The sequence below is a fragment of the Alosa sapidissima genome, chromosome 19, assembly GCF_018492685.1.
Source record: "Alosa sapidissima isolate fAloSap1 chromosome 19, fAloSap1.pri, whole genome shotgun sequence".
In the NCBI taxonomy this organism is placed as follows: Eukaryota; Metazoa; Chordata; class Actinopteri; order Clupeiformes; family Clupeidae; genus Alosa; species Alosa sapidissima.
The window spans coordinates 975,718-996,798 of record NC_055975.1 but is presented as its reverse complement, the minus strand read 5'-3'; the positions used below and the strand labels follow the sequence as shown (position 1 = coordinate 996,798).

General features: G+C 43.8%; 1 protein-coding gene across 1 annotated transcript; it reads left to right on the top strand.

Annotated features, from left to right (window-relative positions):
- Nucleotides 1–1,502: 1,502 nt before the first annotated feature.
- LOC121693399 lies at nucleotides 1,503–3,556 on the top strand. The gene is made up of 6 exons (XM_042072794.1): nucleotides 1,503–1,630; nucleotides 1,722–1,813; nucleotides 1,895–1,999; nucleotides 2,132–2,246; nucleotides 2,326–2,407; nucleotides 2,661–3,556. The coding sequence occupies exons 1-6, from the start codon at nucleotides 1,528–1,530 to the stop codon at nucleotides 2,827–2,829; spliced, it is 666 nt and encodes a 221-aa protein (XP_041928728.1). The 5' UTR covers nucleotides 1,503–1,527; the 3' UTR covers nucleotides 2,830–3,556.
- The last annotated feature ends 17,525 nt before the right edge of the window (nucleotides 3,557–21,081 follow it).

Below are 21,081 nucleotides of genomic sequence, written 5' to 3'. Positions count from 1 at the left end.
GTATGTTGTGTATTGCATTTAGAGCGAGAACAGTAGTTACAGTGATGGTAGTTACTAACTAGTCCAGGAATCCATGTTTTTTTTTTTTTTTAATCTATCTGCAGTCCTGGAGGTGCAGCTGACATTGAACAGCTGCACGAGATCAGCCTGGATGAGGCCGTGCTTGATGTTGCGATGCCTACTGCCCCAGAAGATGATGTGAGCAATATTCCAGACTCACACATGGTTGATTGTGAAGATGACCTGGTTGGCAAGAGTGCCAGTATTGTTTATAATGAAAACCTAAAGACGCTGGCCACCTACCTCCAGTTGCCTATACAGAGGTGCAGCAACTTCAACAAGGTTACAGGGACAGCATGCGCTGCAGGACCACTGTTTTAGGTGACCCTGAAACCTAGGGGAACTGGTGTCATCTTGGAATGGGTAAGTCTTGTAACTTCTCTAATTGGGTACATGTGCTACACTATAATCTGGAAAGAACATACCCCAGCTCCATTTGGCAGTTATGTTCTACTACTGTGTGAAGTGTGTAATGCTTTGTCAAACTGCAATTAGCAAGAATTTGTTGTCTTCATATGGAAAGTGTTTCACTTTGTCAGTAATCTCCCATTATCTGCACAATGGTATTGGCAAATGTGGTTGAGACTAGTGTTGGAACAACACAATGACCCTGCTTGGGGGAGGGGGCTGTCTGAAAAGAAGCTGGTTTTGGCTTATGAAGGTGTGAACGCTTGAGCCATTACTGGCAGCACCAAACTGTTATGGAATGCTGTTTCAGAGAATTTGTCAGGTTAAACAACTTGTCGTAGTAAGTGTAACCAAGATTTGACATCCTGTCTTTATTTATGATGGTCACTCATTCTGGGGTATTTTTTTTGTTTACCCCTCCACTAATACAGCTATGTCCCTTTGGACACCCTTTGTGGCGGTGGAATTCGCAGCCCCTGTTGAAGTATGGCATGCAGGGAGGTGATTTCATGCTGGCCATCAACATACTGCTCTCCGGGAACAGTTACAGGAAGATTGCCTTTCTGTTCAAGTTCATGCAAATGGGGATGGTGGCTGAGCCTACCTTTTTCAAGATTCAAGATGCCTATTGCATTGAACCAGTTGAACAGTTCTGGAAAAAGATAAGACCTGATGTTCTAACCCGTTTGAAGGAGAAGGATGAAGTTGTTGTCCTAGGTGAGACTCCTTACTTCATCTTTGATTACAGCGACATGCTGTGAAAGTCAATAACACTAACCTTTGTAACATTCATTTTTTTGTTTTGTTTACTCCTTAGGTGATGGCAGAATGGATTCTCCAGGTATTGTGTGTGGGTTGGGGGGGGGGGGGGGGCAGGCAGGCAGGCACATGCTCATGTGACATAGTTGGTTATGGTGCATATAGTTCACACACCGATAAACTTCTCATTCTACAGGCTGTGCACAATATTGCACGTACACGACTATAGAGCAAGACTCTCGTGACATTGTGCATATTGTCTCTGTCGACAAGCGGGAGACGAACAGAAATTCGGTGATCATGGAGAAGGAGTGCTTCATTAGGACAATGGATGCACTTCTTCCAGAGATCCATGTTACCGAGGTGGTCACTGACGCACATCCTCAAATCTCAGCATTGCTCAGTAAGGACAATGTGTGTTTTTGACAAATGTGGTCTTTAGATTCCTGTTGTTCATGTTGGTATGTCTGATTGTAATGACTACTATTTCTTAGATCCTGAACGTGGCAAATACAAGGCACAGGGTCTGAAGCATTCCCTCGATATTTGGCATGCAGCCAAGAATTTGGGGAAGAAGATCCGACGGGTATGCCATTTTTTCACACCCTCATTGGATAGTTGAAGCTGTTCATGCTGTGGCTGTGTAACATGTACATCTTTTTTTCAGGCTGGTACAGTGAGGGACCAGTCAGACCTCCTGCCTTGGATAAAGGACATCGTAAACCACTTCTGGTATTGTGCCAAGCAAGCCTCTTCTGAGGAACAGTTCAAGGTAGGTTTATGTGAATTGCAAAATTGTAAACACAACCAATGTTTTGGGGTGTGAAAAAGGTGGGAGAGATGACGTGTGTGTGTGGTGTGTGTGGTGTGTGTGGTGTGTGTGTGAATTTTTTTTTATATATAGCTGAAGTGGCATGCACTCCTGCATCATGTCCGCAACCAGCACACATGGTCAACGGGATGCTGTGAGCATGAACCTCTAGGAGACAGAACCCAGGAGAAACCTTGGATAAAACAAGGTAATTGTATTGTGATTGTCATGTAATGTGTCTGAATATGCATGTACCATCAGCCTATTCACAATATGAATTGTTACAGGTTCAGCAGCTCACCAGGCTCTCACAGCCATTGTATTGGACAAGCGGTGGTTGAAGGATGTGGGGAAGTTCATTACCTTCAGGTAAGTTCTTGGATTTCATTTCAAAAATATTTTTGTCCAAGACTATTACAATAAATAAATTCTTGGAATTATACTGTGTATGTAAAGCAGTGTCTTACACATGCCAATCTTGATGTCTGTACTGGTTGCTTGGCTGGCCTGTCAGCTTGGCACAGAGAAGCTATCTAATTGAAACAGGGTTCCCATAGACTGTGATCCTTTCACTTACTGAAACTGGTAAAGAGCAAGTTGGTTTGTTTCTCACATCCTACAGGACTACAGCGGATCTGGAGAATTTCCAGAATCACATCCTGATGTACGCTGGAAAGCGGTTTGCCTACAGTCCAGCAGTGTACCGCACACGGACCCTGCTGGCGGCGATCGACTACAACAGTCATAATCATCGCCTTCCCGCGCGCAACAGACAAGGTCAAAAGATGTAAGTGTGAAGTCTCCTGATCCTCCAGACACAACAGCTAGGAATTACCACTCTGTTCCCAACTCCAAGGCGACCATGCTGCCATAGCACAAATTGCCGGTAGGCTGTGTGTCTGTATTGTCTTTGTTCAACCCCGGGCTCCTGTGCATCATCAACTGCAAAAATGTCATTCCAAGCAGCCCGGGCTAGCCTCAGAACACCCTCATCCAGGATGTAGTACTGCATGTAGGCCATCCTACTAATGCAGTTCTGTGGGGCCTGGCGGCAGCAGAGCCTCTCCAGGTCAGAGTCCATTTCCCGGCAGTTGGTACAGGTACACCAGTGTAGTCCACCCCCATCAGGTACTCTTGGCCTCTCTCTGTCTTCATGCAAGGCCAGCACATCAAACATCAGTCCTGGGAGCCTCAACATGACCTTTTGGAGGATATGGTCTTTTTCTTGCGCTCCCAGTAACTGGATCTGGGTCTGGATTTCTGTGTTTCTCCTCTCCTGCAGATTCTGGAGTCTTCTCTGACTGTCAGGGTCAATGTCCTCCCTTCTCCCTTTTCTGCTTCCCTTCCCCCCTCTGCTTTTTGGCCTTGCCCCTGCGCTGGTTGAGGGTGTAAAATCAGATGAGCTAGAGGAATCCTGAAATAAATTACAAACGTATTATGGTAACTGTATGAAAGTGAAATACTTGCAGGCATGAATCGTAATTTAGAACTTTAGTCGCTCAAAAAGCAAGAAGTAGTAACATAGAAGATAACTGGGCAGATTTTGCCAACTATTCCAATAATACTGTAGCAATGCAGCCACTAAAACGTTTTTTTTTTTTTTCATATCCTTGTGTAAACGTAGCCTAACGGCTAGACCGTTTCAAATTTACATCAGTTTCACACACAAATAAAACAGCAATCAATGTCATTATTTTGTTTCATTTCGTTTCATACTTTCATGAAATCATGCAACATACCTTGTCACTGGACATCGTTATTTCCTAAGCAGGTTCTGGATGGTAAACAAATAACGTGCGTGTGACTGCGATAGTAGACTAAATTATTTACGACAGCGGCAATGGACAATTCCGCTTCCAACCTGTAGGGGGACCGGAGAGGAAAACTTCTTTGGTGTTGCTTTAAAAATCTTGGTGTATTAATTGACAGTGATCTAAATTTCAACAGCTACATGAAAGCGATAACTAAATCCGCTTTTTACCACTTCAAAAATAATGCCAAACGCTGATGTCAAAACATGACTTAGAAAAACTCATTCATGCATTTTTCTCCAGCAGGGTTGATTACTGAAATGGACTGTTCACAGGCCTTCCAAAAAAGACTATTAAACAGCTTCAGGTGATACAAAATGCAGCGGCTAGGATTCTAACAAAAACTAAAAGAACTGACCACATTACTCCAATTCTTAAATCCTTGCACTGGCTTCCAGTAAGTCACAGAATGGACTTTAACCCTTTCGTGCCCGTGCCGAACATTCCATTTTTGGTGCTGGATGACCTCCTTGCACAAAAAACCTTATTTCTTGAGTATAATACATACGGGTATATGGGATATACATACCATTGTAATCAGAAGGATCAGTTCTATCAAATTATGTATACATATGATAATGTTGATATAGTAATGAACAGTCTTTGAAAATCCTTTCCAAATGTATACCGAAATTCGTTAAAATTTAATTTCATTCACATAAAAATGAATTTTCATCATATTTCTCTACGAGATAGTGAAAAATATAATTGGAATATCATTAACCTTTCAAAAGTTATGAAATTTAGTGATCAGTGTAAAAAAATGCAGGAAATGGGATTTAGAATGTTGGCAGAATTCACATTCTCACTAAAAACATAAAAGTATGCATAAAAACTAATAATGAAGTCAGACACAATGGTTTAGATTTATTTGGTCCATAAGAATAAACCATTTATTTGTATATAAGCAAATGCTACAGTCAATAATAATGATATATTAACAAATTTCCCTCAGAGAGGACCGGATCAAAAGAGTACTTGTATATAAAAACATGTATATATGTACCTTACCAGTAATACAGGAAGTAAGTATACTGTATATTTATTGAAGATCATTTCTGAATAGAGACATAAAATACATTTGATTCAACAGATACAACTTCCTTATATAAATTAGTGTAATATGGAAATTATATACATCTATAAAATGTATTATTTATGAAAAGCTAGGAATACAATCAACATCAACTTCAACATCACTCAAAAATCAATGTGTTCTAAACATTTGAAAGTGGATTACATAGAACAAGCCTGTTGAGAATAAACACATACACACATATACACACAAACTCACACACACACACACACACACACAGAGGAGAATAGGGAAAGGTGGGGTGGGGAACCTGAAGGTTAAACACAGAAGACCTATGACTCATAACGAAACGCATCCCCTTCTGTAGAATGCCAAATCTGACAGCAATTTTAACAAAGAAAACCTACCGCTAAACTCCAGGCCATACAAGCTACTTTAGTGTTATTATGTATTATTTTTATAACAAAGCCAACAATTTTTCTTTGGCTCCTGCTGTACAGGAATATTTACTTGATTAAAAGACGACAGAGTAGTAGTTGGAGCAGCTGAAGGCGAGGCTGAAATTTTGACGGAAATGCCAGCTGTTGTGATAGATTTTCTCCAAAATCTTTCTGGCTGTAGCTACCAAACCTAGGTTCAACACCAGATTTTGCATTGCATTCTTGAAATTAGGACTGCACGATATTAGGAAAATATGCGATAACACTATTGAGTACTGCGATAACGATATAACTTGCAATATTTAAATACTTAATGTTTTTCTCCAACCTCATACGCTGAGGTTGGGCGGTGATGGGGTGAAGACACCGCAAACAGCAAACGTGGATTGTGGTGAAAAGTGCAGATTTATTTACAGTGCTATAAAAAACATGTTCCGGCACAATGCCAACAAAAAATACTTTTCCAAAAAATCAACCAACCGGTTTCTCAATTCAAGCACGATTAGCAAATTCACCAATACTCTGTATCCAACCTCTCAGCAAGCTGATACTCTCCAGACTCCCACCCTGAGGGCAAAAATCCCTCGCTTTTAAATAAAGCCGTCGATCACCTCTAATTGGTAGATACCAATATGCCAGGGTAATTTCCTCTATACAATGCTACATCATACATTATACATATCACAATCATACATGGAGCATAATTTAACATAATTTCCATATACAATAATAACATTCTAATGCATGTATAATTAAATAATAATTACACTACTGTACAGATAATCACTTTATATTGTGACAATAGTTTCCCCCACTCAAAACATCACTTTCCCCTGTCCCAAACAGGGAATAAAATAGCCATTGCCCTGGGGATCGTGTTCCTTGGGGAAAACAAAGTAATGCAGGACCAGGAAGTGAAAGGAAGAGCTATCAGTGTATTGTTAATGTTTGTGTGCACAAATGTTTATGGACTAACGGAATGCAATGGGTTATGGAGCAGAATCGACGGGTACCACGTCGTTCGCTATGATGTTTGCAGATGTTGGGTGAGTAACAGAAAGATGTGTAAATAACGATCGCGCATGAATGAATTGCGTCGCAGTTGCCGGTGTTGTGCCCCTTCTGGTTTTCCCTTCTCAGTGAGAGCCGCAGCTCTGCTTGCAAAGTTAGGCACAAACCGCCGGTACCACCCAGCAAGCCCCAAAAAGGACCGGATATCCTTCTTGGTCTGGGGCCGCGGGCAGTCGCGAACAGCCTCAATTTTGTCCTTCTGGGGTCTGATTACCCCACGCCCTAGGATATGTCCCAAGTACCGTACCTCCTGCTGCACCAAAGCACATTTCTTGTGCTGGGCAGTCAGCCCTGCCTGATGGATGCGCCGTAGCACCTCAGCGAGATGCTTCAAGTGCTCGTCCCATGTAGCACTGAATACGACCACATCGTCCAAGTATGCGCCCGCGAATGCACCAGTCCAGTCAAGCACCCGGTCCATCAACCGCTGGAACGTGGATGGCGCCCCCTGCAGGACAAACAGCATAACCTTGAACTGAAATAAGCCCTGGGGTGATCTGAAGGCTGTGCAGGGCCTGGCCTCCTTAGCCATTGGCACCTGCCAGTAGCCCTTACACAGGTCCAAGGTGGAAATAAAGTGTGCCTTACCCAGGCGCTCAATGAGGTCTTCCAGCCTGGGCATAGGATAGGCATCAAAGTGTGACTGAGCATTTACCTGGCGAAAGTCAATGCAGAAACGCATGCTGCCGTCCTTCTTTGGAACAAGGACGACCGGGCTCCTCCAGGCGCTCTCTGACTGCTCAATCACACCAAGTCTTTGCATCACCTGCAGCTCCTCCTGGAGGGCAGGCAACATTCGCTCCGGAACTCTGTACATCCGCTGCCGGACTGGAGTAGAATCCTTCAGCAGGACGTTGTGTTCAGCCATGGAGGTGATTCTGGGCTGGTCGCTGAACAGGCCGTCAGGGATGACAGCCCGCAACTCCTGCTGCTGTTGTGGGGTGAGATGTGTGATGTCGATCTCTCCTGCTGGATGGTCTGTGGGGAAGAACTGCTCCAGGATGTCTTCCTCCTCCTTCACTGCTTGTACCAGCAGCTGCTGGCTCAGTGGCACCTCTCTCTCGTGCCACTCTTTCAGCAGGTTAATGTGAAACACCTGCCGCTGCTTTCTCCTCTCTGGCATTTCCAGCTCGTAGGTGGTGGGCCCCAGCTTCCTGTTGATGCTGTAAGGTCCCTGCTACTTGGCCAGCAGCTTGTTCTCCTTGGTAGGCAGGAGTAGCAGAACTTTCTGGCCTGGCTGGAAGGTTCGCTGCCTTGCTCTCTGGTCATACCAGCTGGTCTGAATCTTTTGCGCTTGGTGAAGGTTGTCCTTCACCAGGTTGGTCATCTCCTCCATCTTCTCTCTCATGGTGATGACATAGGTGAGTATGTTGGTGGTGGTCTCCTTTGGCGACTCCCAGGCATCTGAGGAGATCAAGTGGGGCCCCTCACCTGTCGGCCAAACAGGAGCTCAAATGGGGAGAACCCTGTCGAGGCTTGGGGAACCTCCCTGTAGGCGAACATGAGGTAGGGCAGCCAACGGTCCCAGTCCTTGCCATTGGAAGCCACAAACCTCCTCAGCATGCCCTTCAAGGTCTGGTTGTACCTTTCTACCAGTCCGTCAGTCTGAGGGTGGTAAGGAGTGGTCCTAATACCCTTAATCCCCAACAACCCATACACCTGCCTCATTGTGTTTGAGAGAAAGGCTGTTCCCTGATCAGTCAATATCTCCTTAGGGATCCCTACCCTGGAGAATAGCTGTAGTAGGGCAGAGGCAATGGTCCTAGTCGTGACCTTGCGTAAGGGAAAAGCTTCGGGGTAGCGGGTGGCATAATCACAGATTACCAGTATATATTGGTGGCCTGCCTGTGTGCGTTCTAAGGGGCCAACAATGTCCATTCCTATCCTAGTGAATGGCACATCAATAACTGGGAGCGGCTGTAGTGGAAAAGGCTTGACTGTGTTTGCTTGTGAGTTGACATGTGGGGCATGTTTTGCAGTGGCTGTGTACATCAGTATATATGCCTGGCCAAAAGAATTTTCCAGCTATTCTCTGGAGTGTTTTTACACTACCCAAATGACCTGCCCAGGGAATGTCATGACCTAAGCTCAGTATCTTGGGTCTTAGGCTATGGGGGACTACTAGCTGCTCAGTGCTGCTCCCTTCAGGCTGGTGATATAGCAGGCCCTGTTGCACAAAGTAAAACTCTCCTGAAAGGGCTTTTGCCTGGCCGGTGCTCACCCCTTCAACCTCTGTAGCCTTACTAAAGAGCTCTTTTAGGGACTCATCTTGCCTCTATAGCTCTTTAAAATCATTGGGAACCTCCCATACGTAGTCCGGTATAGGGTACTCATGCTCATCTCCGTTGACACAGCACACTCTGAGGCGTCCCCCTGTCAGCGTTTCGGGCTGATCCACCAGGTGGGGTTGCACGAGAGTCTGGGTGCTGCCTGTGTCAAGAAGAGCTCTTGCTGGCCTGCCATTTACGGTGACATCTATGGTCTGTACCCTGCCAACATACAAAGGGTCTTTAATAGGCCACTGCGTCGTACGGATCCATGGCTACATACGCAGCCCGTGCCCTACCGGTCAGATACGGCACCAGGAATATAGCCCAGTCTGCTTGGGGCCACCTGTAGGCTGTAGCCAGTCTCTCAAAGGTGGACAAGTACTGCTCCACGTCGTCACCTTCCTCTAGCCTTGACACGGCTGCTCTGGACCATGTTGCTGGAGACGGTGCCACCGGTGGTACAGCAGGCATCAGAGGATCTGCTGGCGGCGCTGCTGGTGCCGGTGGGGCTGCTGGCAGAGGCACTCCACCTCCGTCACCTCTCTGCTCCAGCTCATCACGAAAGCTGTTGAGCTGCAACTGCACGCTTCGCCATCTCTGCTCCTGCTTCAGTGACTCGCGATCCTGGGTCTGCAGGGACTTCTGTATGAGGCTATACAGAGCTGCAAGATCTGGTGTCACAGCAGTGTCAACCGCCGGCTCTCCTCCCCCGGCTCCTTCTTCCTCCTGCTCCTGCAGGTCCTCATTGGCCAGCCGTCTGTACGACATTGCCTGCCGTAGCTGGACCCGTCTTCCCGGCCTCTTCCTCTGTGTCCCAGGGGGTGCCACTATCCCACTTCTGACACCAACTGTGAAAAATGGGCCTTGCAACCCACGTCCACACAGGATGGTGGTGACAAGGACTCACTGAGGTTGGGCGGTGATTGGGTGAAGACACAGCAAACGTGGATTGTGGTGAAAAGTGCAGATTTATTTACAGTGCTATAAAAAACATGTTCCGGCACAATGCCAACAAAAAATACTTTTCCAAAAAATAAACAAAAAATCAACCAACCGGTTTCTCAATTCAAGCACGATTCGCAAATTCACCAATACTCTGTATCCAACCTCTCAGCAAGCTGATACTCTCCAGACTCCCACCCTGAGGGCAAGATTTATTTAAAAATGTAGATGTTGATAGTTTAGTGGAGAGCGAGGCGGTCTCGCATGGTGATACTTTTGCTGATGAGGGTTCGAAACCAGCGCGACAAAGATAATCGAAATTAGGTTACTTTAAAAAAGCATTTTCCCTGCTGTAAAATGTTATAGTAATGTAGTGCTCAGGTGTTCAGTTTAGTGCAGTTTTTATTGAGGTGCGACATGCAAAGGCCAGTAAAATGTTTATTAATATGTAGCGAATCTGTCGACGTGGGTAGCCGTCAGCTGCTGTTGATGGGTATACATGACATCTGGACAGGCTCGGGAACAGCTCGGAAACCAGTAGGTGAAAAAAACCAGAAGGGGCACAACACCGGCACCGCGTGTAATTACAAACATTTGAAACTAAGTGCATGTAAGCGTGTTTGATCGTGTAGGAGAAGGTAGTCAGTTTAAATGTCGCGGGGAATGTCAGGCGAGTTGGGGAAAAGGAGGGGCTACCTTTTCACAATCCTATAACGATAACGAAAGAAATGGTTTATTTTAACACGGTGGAAAAGGACGCATTTGGCGCTGTTTGTAACACGTCATCCTTAATAAAACCAAAATATTTCCAAATAACAGACATGCTTTTCCTTTTAGTCACCAATTTCTCTTCACCCAAGTGTAACCTACCTCGCTCGACTCACTATCTTCAGCCATCACGACATTAGCTCCCGCCTTAACACTTAAAACACCACACACCTAAACTGGTAGGGGACGGGCTTCTAGGGCAGCATGACAGCATCGGTTTGGTAAAATATGTTGACATTCAGAATGTGAATACACCATAGACTGTATGGAATGCGCACGGCACAGAAAATGTATCGAAATGTATCGAAAATTAAGTAATCTTTGCGGTATGTCCATCGCAAACGTTGATATCGCGATAACGATAGATTTTAGATATATCGTGCAGCCCCACTTGAAATAATAAGAAACTACTGACAACGGCAATGTCAATGGAGAAAAAGTGTACACAATATGTATTTCTCATTTGGTCAATGCTCCCTGATCCCTACAGAGAGGTTCCCCAGTAGCAATGGATATTAGGGAGGGAAGTGAAGTTCCATATCAATGATCAATCCCAGAAAACTGTGAAACTCTTCTGGGGTCTCTTCGTCCCATGCCCCTGCACTGTGTGTTTGCATACGAAGCCTACTAAGCACAACTTCCCACCCGTTCCCACATATGCCTGGGACAATAACGTGAGTAAGAAACAACATAACAAGTCTATTTCAGTGTTTTAGTGGCAGTCTACACCACCCTATGCACGCCGCCTAAATCTATACCTTCTTCCTCCATCCTCACATGTTCTTCAACATTGTGAGCGCAAGCTCATCAGCAGTCAGCTACCTCTTCAGGCCTGCAAGGAGGTCTGTGTAGGTCTTGTCATCCTCCATCTGAAACAACAGTAAAATCATACAAATGTAATACCTTTTATTAATTTAAAAAATAAAATCACAAAACTACAGATGCGTGCGTGTGTGCACATACATACACAAGACGAGGTAGCCTAAACTATTAAAGCATTCTGAGTAACTCAAAAATAATATCTACATATTGAGGAGTAGAATAGCTATCAAGTCATGACATCTTAGAAAATGTTGAGACAAGCACGTCTGATGTTTGTCATTTAGAAGTTAGCAAGGTAAAACAGTTCACTACAAACTGCCTAGCGAGGTAACAACCCGAGGAGAGGCAATAAGTTAATTAGCACTACATTTCTGACAGAATCCATGATTTCACATCTTGTTTTCTACAACTACATATTGAGAGGAGTAAAAATATCACTCAACTTATTTCATGTAAGAGAACGTAACGACGCAACTTAGAAACGCGGCACTGTTACCAAACCAAGGCTCGTAGTTGGTGTGGCAACATAAATGGGAGACCAAACGAGGATAAAGTATTTACAAAAGTAATTTATTAATGTAAATAAGTAAATAATAGAAGTAAGCTAGTCAATATAAATGTAGTGGTGAGAAGAATAGAATGTGGTGCGAATCAGTCAAGTGTAATTAATAATCCAACACAACAAAAGTGACGCCTGGAGAGAGGGCCCTCTGCACCTGCGAGGTAGCCCTATATAGGTGCAGGTCCATCAAGTTGATTGGAGCACTTGACCGGGACACCTGCACAACTCCCAACCTGCGACACAAACAAGAACAGCCCAGCAAGAGGCAGTAACGGGCGAGCCCGTAACCCCTTCCCCCATAAAGACCGAGGGCCTACAAAGGACCTCTGTACATTCAAAGCATCACAGGAGTACAAAAATATAAACAATAAATAACTGGAATATCAAAGTATTAATCAGTCACACACTCATGCAATATAACTTATATGTCAGAGCACCCCCACCTAAATACACGTCAAAAAATTGAAGAGCCCAGATAAGGGCTAAGGGATAATAGTTCAGTTGATGTTTATTAAACTTTCGGGAAAGACACAGGCCAATCTATCCCGCTGTCATCCGTCTGTAACAAAACAGCACCGGCACCCACCTGGCTAGAGTCCACTTGGACATGAAAAACCTGATCCAAACGTGGAGTAGCCAGGACTGGGGCGGTGCTTAAAAGGAGCTTAACGTTATCAAAGGCCTCTTGACCGGCTACAGACCACTCAAATTTTGTCTTAGCTCTTAAAAGATTTGTCAATGGAGACACGACAGTTGAAAAATTAGCACAGAAGTTCCTGTAATATCCCACCATCCCCAGGAACCTCATCAGTTCCTTCTTGGAGGCAGGAGGTGGAAAACAGTCAATGGCTTGGACCTTGGCACGAACAGACTGTACCATAGACTGTATATATAGAACTGGACAGTGTGCCGTCTGTTAAGAGTGATGCGAGCGTTAGTCCAGAGCCCCCTGGTGGCTGGCTGCAGTACCATGTGTAACTCCGCCCATCCCCATGTTTTTCAATGGCCAAGTAGCCAACTTTCCGTGTCACTTTTCTCACCTAAAACTATTTTTGTATCAACAACTTTTTATTCGAAAAAATAGTTTTCAAGATGCTTCAATACACACAATTCTTCCTTTCTCGCTGAAATTATTTTTTTTAATGTTATATTAACAAATCTAAAAAGGGCGTGTTTACACCTATGATTGACAGCTGGCTGGCTGCAGACACGACGCTTTGTCCATTATGTTTTACCATCTAGGCTGCAGACACTACCACGTCATCGCTCACTTATTTTAACGATACCTGATTTCGACACATAATCTAACCTAAATAAGTGTTGCTGTTATTATCATTAGGCTATATCCTATCACAGTCTGACTAAATACAAAATTGATAGTCATACATTGTGTAGTTGTTTGTAAGAGACATCGTTGTTAGTTTAGTGACAGATTCTTTGTGAAAAAAGATATGTGCTGTTCTTTCGTAGATGCTAAGTATATTAGCTCATAGCATGCTACATCATGCTAGCATTAGCCAGTTGATAGGTATCATAAAAGGGCTCTGCTATATTGATCCGAAGTGACGTTAGCCATAGTCACCATCATTTACAGTCCTACTTGTTTCAAATGGTTTAACGTAACCAGTGATTGCCGCCATCATCGTTGCAACTTCATTTGAATACACTTTGTCACTGAAGAAGGCGATGTTAAGTTTCATTAACGTTAACTCTTGCTTAGTTTTGAGAATGGCAATAAACGCCACCTAGCCTGCTAGGTCGACAACCTCGGTATGCCTATTTATGAATCAGCCCGACAAATAACGTTACTTGTGTTTTAGTGAACACATTATTGGACCATAGCTTAACGTGAGGAGGGATTCAAAGTTACAGATGGCCAATTTGCTTAGAACAGCGGTATCTGAAAATGTGTTAAGGCATCGTTGTTACCTGCGATTGCACTGCTGGAGAAGCATTTTGCATTGGTATGATTTGATCAGCTCTTGCCAGTGATGTGTAAATCCTCCCGTAGACGTACATCATTTCAAAATAATACGTCTAAATTGAAAACTGTGACAACTCATTGATGGGCTCTCTCAATATATCTGTAATCGTATGCCTCTATCACAGGCTTGCTAGTCTTTCACCAGAGAGGGTGCTCCATTATAAATCAAAAATGTAATACTGCAGCCTTCATGTGAGCTGTAAAAATATGAGAACATGGACCTACTACATCAGGATACTCCGTAAACATTTTACACATAATCAGGAAGCTAATTTGCTGTTCAGTGTCTGTGTTTAAAGTGGTACTACGTTTAAAGAAACATTTTTATTCTTTGTTTCAAGTGCATAAGAAAATACCACATTATGATGATGATGGTTATGGTTACCCTTAACAAATACAAAACAATATAATACTTAAAACGGGGATCAATCAATAGCCTAATGAAATAAACAATGAAAATGAGGGGGGAAAGCAATAATAAATAATAATGCCCATTCAATCAATAATATAATAACAAAAACATGGTAAGACTACATTAAGGAGAATATCAATAATAAACAATGTCAAATTAATCAACAGCCGATAATGAAACTAAAACAGTACTACTGCATACAAACCATAATGTATAAGTGCTTAAAAGACCAAAAACTATCACAAGAACAAAGAGCACTGGCCAACTCATTCCACCAACATGGAACCAGTGATGAAAAGAGTCTTGAATTTGACCTAGCGTTTAAGACTGGTCAACACAACAGACGCTCATCAGAAGACCGCAGTGGGCAGTTGGAGATGTATATCTTGATAATTGAATTAAAATAACAAGGAGCAGATCCAGTCAGTGTCCTATAGGCCAAAGTGAGATTTAAATTTAATTCTGGCTACTGTAGGGAGCCAATGGAGAGTAACTAGGAGAGGAGTTATGATGTGTCCTCTTTGGCTGATTGAAGACCAGTCATGTTGCAGCATTCTGAATGATATCACACACAAAAGAAATAAACAAAAAAACATTCAATATTGATTTAGTATCAACAAATAATTATTCTGATATTAGGCTACGTTTATATGGTGACGATGAAAAGAGAAGACTCAGAAGTGGCGTCTCGTCTTCATTTTTTTTTATTCGCGTTTAGACGAGCATTCTCAGGGGGAAATCTTTGTTTATATGAAGACGCAAGAGTATGTGATATTCGATTGGATATGTATTCCAGACCGCTGGGTGGTGGAGTGATAGAACCCTGATACGTCACTCGCAGACATTCTAATTTGACAGTTTAGATGGTTTAGATGTAGACGCAACCCGGGTCGTCTTTAAAACTCTACACTTTGGAAGGAGTCTTCAGATTTTTGCGTCTTCAAGCCCCGATGGCGGGGTCGCCGTGTAAACGAAAGGCCCTTATGATAAAATATTTTGTCGTCTTCCTTCGCAATCGTTCTCATATAAACGGCCCCTTAATATTCGTGTAACGTCTACATCTTTGTGTAGGCTACAGTTAAAATACTAAGCAATGGCCTCTGACTTAAATACCAAGGCAGTTAAATGACCGTGGTATGGTATAGTCTACACAGGACTACACAGTAAACCCATTTAAAAAGCATCATCATCTCAGTATACCCATTTAAAATAGGCAAGGATACGTATTTAATAACATTTGGGGTTGCTCACAGTATACCCACCACTACAACTAACTAACTAGACTACACCACTGGTTAAATGGCGCATTGCAATTTACAATTTGTGAGTTCAGGGGCATACAGAAAGTTGAAGTTTGGGTGACCTCAATAAAGAAAATAGAAACAAAGGGATGTGTACAGCCTCAAGTATGAATGATGTCACATTAACAGAAAGTTCAGAGCAGCGGCAGACCTTTTTTGGTGCCACGCAAGTTATTGAAAGTCATGTGTTTTCAGAACGTATTGGTGCTGTGCCATGTCCCATGTATAAGGGGCTTCAGGTTGATCCAGTGACGGTGGGTGATGGATGTCAGGGGACTTGGAGAAAGGGGGAGGACATGCCACCTCAGCCAAACCACTTCACGTAGGCATTCCCTTGCTTGCAGACTAATGTAGATCATGGAGACCACCCTGCCCCCACCTCCAGTACATTCAGCAATCACCCATATCTTACCTGCAAAAAGGAAAGTTACAATAAAGTTAGTCAGACAATTTTACAACATTACAAAGCATCTAATCAGGCACTCAACACCTCTAGTAATACCAATTAATTAAATATATGTGTGCAATAAACTTCACAGCCTACCTAATGTTAACTACACATTTAAATATGCGGTGTGAATGTTATTAACTTGCGTCAGCTTGAAAAATAACGTTATCAGTATGACTGATCATGGACGTTAGATGACAAACTGAGGTCTTTCTCAAATGTTCACCGATATCCCTGGGAAGTGACTGGTTCTTGGCGTAGTGTTTAATGCAGGCGTTTCATTTATCGATCCTTCACTTATGCGGTCTACAACTACCGACCTACCGATCTATTTTTTACAGTCTATGCTACCGATCTACCATCACAGAAGTAGCTCTAACAGAGGTGTCTGTCGTTAACGTTAGAAAAAATGCAACGCTGGCAAACTGGCTAGTAGTTACATTAACATGAGGTTGATGAGGTCCATGCTTCACATTACGTTAACGTTAACTTGCGTTGCTTTATCACATCATACAGTTACTTTATCACATCATATACTTTACTGACTGTCTAGTGTTATTAATCCCCATGTACAGTCAATGGTTACTCCATGTTGAGATGGCATACATTGAGATATTTGAAAACAGCAACAACTAATAAAACCAAGTATATCATGCATCGACTGTTAAGGGAGCTGTGTGCTAATCTTCACTTCAACGACTAACTTAGCCTCCCGTTAACGGTAACGTTAATGTAGCTGCTAACGTTAGCTTATAATTCGCTGTCCGTATTTCTGTTGTTAGCTCATTAGTATTCACCATACTAAATTGTCACAGTCTATAATCAACATAATAAGCTCTCTTAGACGTATTTAAAAACACCAACAGACAAAAAAAACGCAACACTTACCAGACAAGAACAAACCGATTGTTGTTTGTACTGTTTAGCTAACTCACAGCCACAAAATTCATCCAGCCAGCTAGCCTTCGGCGCCGAGTCGACCTGCGTTGTGGAAAGGAGAAGGGGGCGGGTTTCACTTGACAAGGGGCGTGTTTAACTCTCTGAGTGGCAACTGAGTGGGCGTGCCTGACCGCGACTCCTCTTCACTGCGCATGCTTCAACTTTTGCTGTGCAGCCGCACTTCAAATTGGCTCCAAATTTTCCAAGATGGCGTCGCCTCGGCGGCTTCAATTCCATAGAACACTGCAGAATGCAGCCACACTGTCCAGTTCTATATATACAGTCTATGGGCTGTACCTGTCTTTGCCCAACCACCTTACCAAGATATGTGACCGTGGCCCTTGCAAATTCACATTTGGCTAAATTGACCGTCAAACGTTCCTCTAACAATCTCTGAAACAGCGCATGGATGTAAGCTACATGTTTTTCCCATGTATTACTGTATATAACCACGTCGTCTAAATACACTGCGCAACCTTCCAGCCCCGAAACCACGCGGTTCATAAGGCGCTGGAAGGTTGCGGGCACGTTTCGAAGTCTAAAACTCATCACAGTGTACAAGTATAACCCAGACGGAGTTATAAAAGAAGAGATATCTTGAGCACGACGAGACAAGGGAACCTGATAATACCCTTTTAAAAGGTCGAACTTGCTGACAAAATGGGCAGCACCAACACGATCCACGCAATCCTCCATCCTGGGAAGAGTAAAAGAGTCAGGTTTAGTTATACTGTTAAGTTTCCGGTAGTCAGTGCAACATCTGTACGTACCATCAGGCTTATTGACCAACAAACACAGAGAAGCCCAACACGAACTTGAAGGCCCCGCCAACCCATGATCCAACAGATACCTTACCTCTGACTCTAATAACTTTCCCTTCTCAGGAGAGACACGGTAGAAACGTTGGCGTATTGGTGCTGCGTCCCCTACATCAATGTCGTGCTCAATCAAATGCGTACGTGATGGAGTATCACTAAACAATGCAGGAAACTCAGAAATCAACTGTTTCAAATGCTCACATTTCTTTTCAGACAAATGGCCAAGAAGAGAAGTCAAATCTGCCAACACCTCGGAGTTCTTAAAACGAGGCTGAAAAACAGTCATCAGGAGCACACACATCCTCCTCATGGCACGCTGCCATCATGCCTAGAGAAACAGACTGGAATCCACCACCTGTCAAAGACGACCGCCAAAAATATGGCTTTAACAAGTTGATATGGCAGAGTTGAGTAGACCGTCTCCGATCTGGAGTTGAGACCAAGTAGACACCTGCTTCAACACAGAATAAGGACCAGAGAACTTTGCGAGAAAAGGTGAACCTGAAACCGGCAGCAAAGCAAGCACTCTATCCCCAGGCCTAAACTGTCTCAACACCGCCTCAAACCAGGGTTTCATCTTCTTCTGAGCTTTAGCCAGATTCTCTTAAGCCATTCTGCCAGCCAAGAACAACTTACGGCGAAACCCACTGATATAATCAATGAGGTTAGACGGTGGCTCAGAATTCCCCAAATTACCCTGAAGTACTGCTAGGGGACCACGCACCTCATGACCAAAAAACAAATCATTGGGGCTAAACCCCATACTCTCCTGTGTGACCTCACGTGCTGCAAGTAAGAGCCAAGGAAGACCTTCCTCCCAATCCCTATTTAACTCTGTACAAGAAGCTCGGAGCAATGATTTCAAAAGTTTGGTGCCAACGCTCTAAGGCCCCCTGACTTTGAGCGTGATAAGCACTGCTTTGCTGATGAGCAACACCCAATTGACTCAAAACCTCCTTAAACATGCGAGAAGTAAAGTTGGAACCTCTATCTGACTGAATAGTCTTTGGAATGCCAAAGATGGAAATGAACTGTGTCAATGCCTTAACTACCGACTTGGTGGAAATAGTCCTCAGCGAATAAGCTGCTGGATAGCGGGTGCACTGACACATCACAGTCAATAAATAGACAGAACCAGACTTGGAGGGAGTCAAGGGACCAACACAGTCTACAATTAAATGCTCAAAGGGCTTGCCAATAGATGGAATTGGGTACAAAGGAGCCGGTCTTATTACCTGATTTGGCTTCCCAGTCAACTGGCATGTGTGGCAAGTCTTAATAAAACGAGCAACATCCTTCCTTACACACAGCCAATAAAAATGTTGCATGACACGATCATATGTTTTCCTGACCCCTAGGTGGCCAGACAGTTCACCGTGAGCAGTCTTTAAGACCAGATTCCGGAATTTAGATGGTACCACAACTTGATAAACAGGGCTAGCTAACTCTTCGCCACTAAAAGGTAGCCACTTACGTACCAACAGGTTGTCCTCCAAAAAGTAACCACTAGGCCCCTGGTCTACCTGCACTTTTGGCTGAACTGCTGCCAACAGGTCAGATAAGCTAGCATCCTCTCACTGCGCTGCAATCAGCTCACTGCGAGACAATGGAGATTTTTCAGACTTACGGCTAACCACACCAGTGTCCTCTGTCTTTAAAGAACGGCTCATAGCGTGCATCACCGCACATGACGGAAAAGCATCTGGAAAATCAATAGCACATGCATCAGGTTCAGAAATAGATGGCACATTTCTAACAACAGGGGGCGGTGCAACATCACGCCAAACTCTTCCACCTGCCAGATTATTCCCAAGCAGCACCGCTACTCCCTCCACAGGCAGTGAAGGTCTCACAGCAATTGTTACCTCACCCTGTACCAATTCGGATTGCAGGACAACCCTGTGTAAAGGAGCAGAAAAAGTTTGAAGACCAATGCCTTTAATCAAAACATTGCACCCGGTGCTAGACTGTGAAGAAAATGGCAAAATGGACTCGAGTATAAATGATTCAGATGCCCCTGTGTCTCGAAGAATCTTCACAGCCACCTTATCTGAACTGCCAGCTAAATAGACAAAGCACTCGGTGATAAATGGAGCATAATCACGCTCAACATCCACACCTTGACTTTCAGATTTCCCATCCAACACAGCACACTCTGCCAACTTACCTATTGGAGCTGCACACCCAATTGGCCTACCCTCATCAGACCTAGGTGGAGCAGATGTATCAGTCTGCCCTGACTGAGCAACACTGGCCAATGCAACGGGCCTACCAGAGCCATTACTCTTACCTGATTTAGATTAAGAGTGTAAGACTAGACACTCATTTTTCCAATGTCCCTGCTCAAGGCAATAATGACAGTTTGAACTTGAATCACTGTTAGACCTGGCGCTCGAATAGAATCTGGATGAAACAAACCTAGTGCCAGCAGAAAACCTGCCCTGATATTCCTTACGCCCATAACCACTAGCAGAAAAATCTCTGTTTTCTGACTTATTAGTCAACACACTCATCTGCTAAAATGGCGGCATCAGCTGATGTTTTTACCTTATGCTCACTGATAAAACAGCGCTATACGATCTGGAACAAGTTTTAAACTGCTCCGGCGAAAATGTGTGTTCAATTCCCTTGCAACCTCAACATGAGCCTGCTTATCCCCCTTACGCCAAATCCTGAAGTGCTCACGGTAGGCCTCTGCCACCAACTCGTAAGCCTTCAGAACAGCCTCTTTAACAGATTTATATTTTTTCCTCTCAGACCCAGACAGAGCAATATACGCCTCCTGAGCCTTCCCGACGAGAACAGTTTGCAAAAGCAGTCTTCTCCGAGTCGTTCCAACCTCTATCGTCGGCTAGGCTATCGAATAAAAAAGAAAAAAAAATCCAGATCTTTTTCGTTAAAATGGGGTAATAATTTTGTCATTTGAGCGATATTCACTGAACGTACGCCACCACTTCCAGAGTCATCATCAAGCTTACCCTGCGCAATCAAACGCAATCGCTCCGCTTCACGAGTCAATTTTTTCTCTTCTAATTCATGAGCTAAGCGCATTTTTTCAAACTCCATATTACGCGCAGATTCCCTTTCTTTTCGCTCACACTCTAACTCAAATTTCCTCTGTTCATGATGCAGAAGTATTAATTCTCTGCGTTGCTCATAAGTTAACCCTTCGGTGGAAAGTAAATTCTCACTCAAGCCCTGACCAGGATCGCGGGCCTTCGGGGTTGACAAGGCTGTCGGATTTTTTGGCTCTACTTCCTTCATAGACAAAACATCCATTTCTACAAGCTTCGGTTTTACAAAATCTCTTAGCTCTTGCAATTTACAGCTCTTTGACAACGTAACCTCGATCTCATAATGTTCAGCTACCTTGCGAATATTATCCTTAGTGAGGCTCTCAAAGAGTGCATCAGTAGGAC

Bases quoted from the DNA above. Each gene is read 5' to 3' on its own strand.
- LOC121693399 (XM_042072794.1), top strand. From the start codon at position 1,528: ATGGAGAAGGAGTGCTTCATTAGGACAATGGATGCACTTCTTCCAGAG. The intron at 1,814-1,894 runs GTATGCCATTTT...TCTTTTTTTCAG, and splicing joins TGGGGAAGAAGATCCGACGG to GCTGGTACAGTGAGGGACCA. The intron at 2,247-2,325 runs GTAATTGTATTG...GAATTGTTACAG, and splicing joins GAAACCTTGGATAAAACAAG to GTTCAGCAGCTCACCAGGCT.